The sequence below is a fragment of the Eufriesea mexicana genome, unplaced genomic scaffold, assembly GCF_001483705.2.
Source record: "Eufriesea mexicana isolate 0111107269 unplaced genomic scaffold, ASM148370v2 scaffold4744748416, whole genome shotgun sequence".
Taxonomy (NCBI): domain Eukaryota; kingdom Metazoa; phylum Arthropoda; class Insecta; order Hymenoptera; family Apidae; genus Eufriesea; species Eufriesea mexicana.
In genome coordinates this window covers 231,652-235,634 of record NW_016907984.1, presented here as the reverse complement: position 1 = coordinate 235,634, position 3,983 = coordinate 231,652, and the positions used below count along the sequence as shown (strand labels likewise).

The 3,983-nt window shown below is 28.2% G+C and overlaps 1 protein-coding gene across 1 annotated transcript in view; it reads left to right on the top strand.

The window, feature by feature from the left end:
• The first annotated feature begins 1,125 nt into the window (after window positions 1–1,125).
• The window catches only part of scny (ubiquitin specific peptidase 36), a 5,200-nt gene continuing 2,342 nt past the window's right edge, over window positions 1,126–3,983 (top strand). Inside the window, 6 exon segments of the mRNA XM_017906291.1 lie at window positions 1,126–1,264; window positions 2,210–2,751; window positions 2,861–2,968; window positions 3,055–3,281; window positions 3,363–3,761; window positions 3,834–3,983. The exon segment at window positions 3,834–3,983 is cut by the window's right edge and continues 12 nt beyond it. Of these exon segments, the coding sequence (XP_017761780.1) occupies window positions 2,256–2,751; window positions 2,861–2,968; window positions 3,055–3,281; window positions 3,363–3,761; window positions 3,834–3,983 (1,380 nt within the window). The 5' untranslated portion in view covers window positions 1,126–1,264; window positions 2,210–2,255.

The window sequence follows — 3,983 nt, the reverse complement described above, 5'->3', positions numbered from 1 at the left end:
GAAAAAATCAAAACGAAAGAAAAAATAACCAAATATCGATGTTCCCTTTCGCCATCGTAAACGTATTAAAACTGCTACTAATGGCTATTATACATTAAAAATATTTTATCTGGAATATTATTACCTTGTCGCTTGAAAGTTGTGTTAATCTGTATATTTTGTAAGCAAAGATTATCGATAGCAATTAATAAAGATACTATTACGACAAAAAAATATGGTTCTAATTGTCAAAAAATGAAGAAATACTAAAAAATATATGCGTTTAAAATTTGAACAAATGGTAGTCATTACTTAATTGTACGAAACATTGTCTATTGGAAGCAAAAGAATTTATTATATATAACATTTCTTAATTAACTGTAGAAATATAATTAAAAATAAATTTTATTGATAATCAATATTTCAACAGATCTAATTAACATACCCATGGTGAGGATTTCAATACGTTACAAATTTTTGTCACTTTCTATTTTCTTTTCCACAGTATAAACAATATGTAGTTGTCACATTACACAAAACGTTAAATGAAAGGTATACTTTTCTGAATAAGCTTTATTTTCATGATTCTAATGTAAATATTTACTATAAATATACATATAAAATATATATGTACTTAAAATTATAAATATGCTACTAACATAATAATAAGTTTAATATTAATATATATTCTGATACTACGCTATACAAATATAGTCGATAATTTTCAACATTTACTTATATTATTTACAAATACTGAAAAAATCTAAAATCAATGGAATAAATAAATAAACTTAGAAATAAATAGCATGAACTTTAATTATCTGCACTTGTTACAAATTAATTATAATAAGGACACTTGTGAATTACATTTTGGCATGTATAATTAAAATATTAAAATCATACAATTGAGGTATAGACTGTTAAAATTTTTATGAAATCTAAAATGAAAGCTGTATACGTAAAATTTTTATCGAATTTATAGATATAGACGAAATAATATAAATTTTATATAAAATAATGACTGTATGAATATAATTCATACACATGAAAACCAGTCCTTACATTTCAGGCGCTCCCGATAGGATCATAGAACCCAACGGAAAAAGTTTAATGGCCACCAATGTAATTGCAAATGGCTGACAAGAAGATAGAGGATGGGCCTTGATTTCGCATGCCCAAAACTAACAGTTCTAAAAATGTCGTGTAATATTAATATGTGCTAATTTTAATGGTGTTTTTCATTGAAATTATTGTCACTATTCTACGTGAATTAAACACAAGTGGGGTAAGTGTAACAAAGTACGCGGGAAAAAAATGACTCGTGGCCGGAGACACGCGCCCTCAGTTAAACTCATCCGGTAACCGTTTCGAGGCACGTAAGCGCGTGGAATTTCGAATTAATCGATAGCATTGTGATTCTACGTGGTCCTGGTTGGAAAATATCACTTATAATGTGAAATGTATTACAATATCATAGACAAAAAATATTTGTACAAGCTATAACGTATATAATCATCACAGGAAGGTAAACAATGAAACTGTTGGCGCGGTATCTATTGCACGCCGCGTGCTTTTAGTGTACTTCGTTATAGGTTTGGGGGTAATGTCGTGTAATTACAGAAAAGATTTCACATAATTTTGTCTGTTCTTACTTCGTATTAAATAATTCGTGTATTTTTACTTTAAATTATTACTAATAGTGCTACTATAAATGAATTAACAGTGAAATTAACCTTTTTACCTTAGTATCTATGGAAGTTATACATTTATAGTAAGTGCTAATTTTAAGTGAGAAAATGGAAAATGTCCTATTATTTTAATACAAAAAATTTTATTTATTTCTAGCACAACAGTTGCAGTGATGTGTGTAGTAATTATATTGTATTGCTATATGTTATAAAAAAAAAATAATTCTTTAGATTTTTCATAACAAAATTTTATAAATTATTTATTTAATGTTCATATCTATTATTCATATATCATATTGATTAGAAAAAATGTAAAACAAATGAAATTGTGAACCATTTATTAACGTGTAAATTTGCATTCTCTTGGAGTTGTATAGTCATTTGTATTGTGCTCTTACTTCTATTAAAGTTATATATTTTCAAATATTAGATTTATAAAATAAAAAAATAATCGTTTTTACCTATTAATATTTATGATATTAATAATAGAATAATTGTTTTATTTGATATATTTACTTTTTTTTCGCATATTTCTTACATAGGAGTACCAAGTAATAAAGGCTTACTACAAAGAACTATAAAGTAAAAATGCCTGCAGTAAGCATTTGTGATCCAGTTGCAGCAACACTCCGTCGTACTTTGGAGACTAATCAGTCTAAAACATCAGACGACTTATCAACAAATTTAGTCACAAGTGCATCAAGAATTCTTCAATCAGAAATTCAATATAAAGAAGTAGATGATTATCAAACAACAATTTTGGATCAACTTAAAGCTAAATACATTGTATTAAGCTTACCAAATTCAGATAATTCAGATGACAAAGTAAAGGATGGGACAAACTATACAAAAAAGAATGAAAAGGCACCAAAAGGACCTTCTTTACCAGAACCAACTGTTACTTTATACCCTCCAAAGAAAGTTAGCCTAGGATGGAAGGGTACATTTCCAGTTGGAGCTGGCATGTATAATGTTGGAAATACATGTTATTTAAATAGTACTCTTCAAGCTCTTTTTCATGTACCAGCACTAGTTAACTGGTTATTATTAGATTCTCATCATACATCAAAATGTGAACAAAATGGTAAGTTGATCAAATTTGTAATTTATCTTTTCATATGCTGCAAATTTTGAAAAAATGAGATTATAATTCCACAGTTTTGTATCGTATTTTGATAATAGGTTAGTTTTAGATGGAGGTGGAGAATGCCTTACATGTGCAGTGGCTAAGACTCTACAATTTAGCCATGAGAAATCAGGATTTGCTATTAAGCCATTCTACATATATAACAAATTAAAACGTGAGTATTAAGTAGTTATAAAATATTAATATATTATTACTAAATCTTAAGTATTTGCTATATATTTGTTTTAATTTGTTTATTAGTTATTTGTCGAACCATGGTACCAGGACAACAGGAAGATGCTCATGAATTTTTGCGTTATTTACTAGAAGGCATGGAGAAAGCTTATTTAGCAAGACATAAAGCTAGCAAATTAGATAGTTACTCTAAAGAAACAACACCCATTAATCAAATTTTTGGTGGTTATATTCGTACTGAAGTAAAGTGCCTACAGTGTCGGCATGTTTCCACTACATTTCAACACTTTCAAGTACATATAACATAAAATTCTTTTTAATAATTATATTTTTAATTCAATATATAAACTGAATGTATTTTTAAACTATTTTAGGACTTATTGGTCGATATACGTAAAGCAAGCACTTTGGATGAAGCATTAAGTAGCTATTTTAGTCGTGAGCAATTAGATAACAATGATTATAAATGTGAAGCTTGTAAAAGAAGAGTTCCTGCTACAAAACAATTTAGTTTAGAGCGACCACCTAAAGTACTCTGTGTACAATTAAAAAGATTCAGCGTTCTGGGAGGAAAAATATCAAAACATATAGGTTTCAAACAAACTATAGATATGGGCCCTTATCTTTGGAAAGAACCAGGAGAACCTACACAATCACTTCCATATAAACTTATGTCAATAGTTACACATATGGGTCCATCAGTAAATTGTGGGCATTATACTGCAGTTGCTAAAGTTTCAACAGGCCAATATTATTCCTTTGATGATTCTTGTGTATGTATTAATAATATATTTTTATCCATGGGACACGTTTTATTGGTATTAAAATGTTTTTTTTTTATATAGGTTCGTCCACTTAGTTTGAGTAATGTTCTCAGTACAAATGCTTATATAATGATCTTTGAAATGGAGCAACAAATACAATCTCAAGTTCAAGCTCAGCAGACTGTTAAATTAAATGGTTCAATGACTGTGAACAACACATTATCTTCAGCA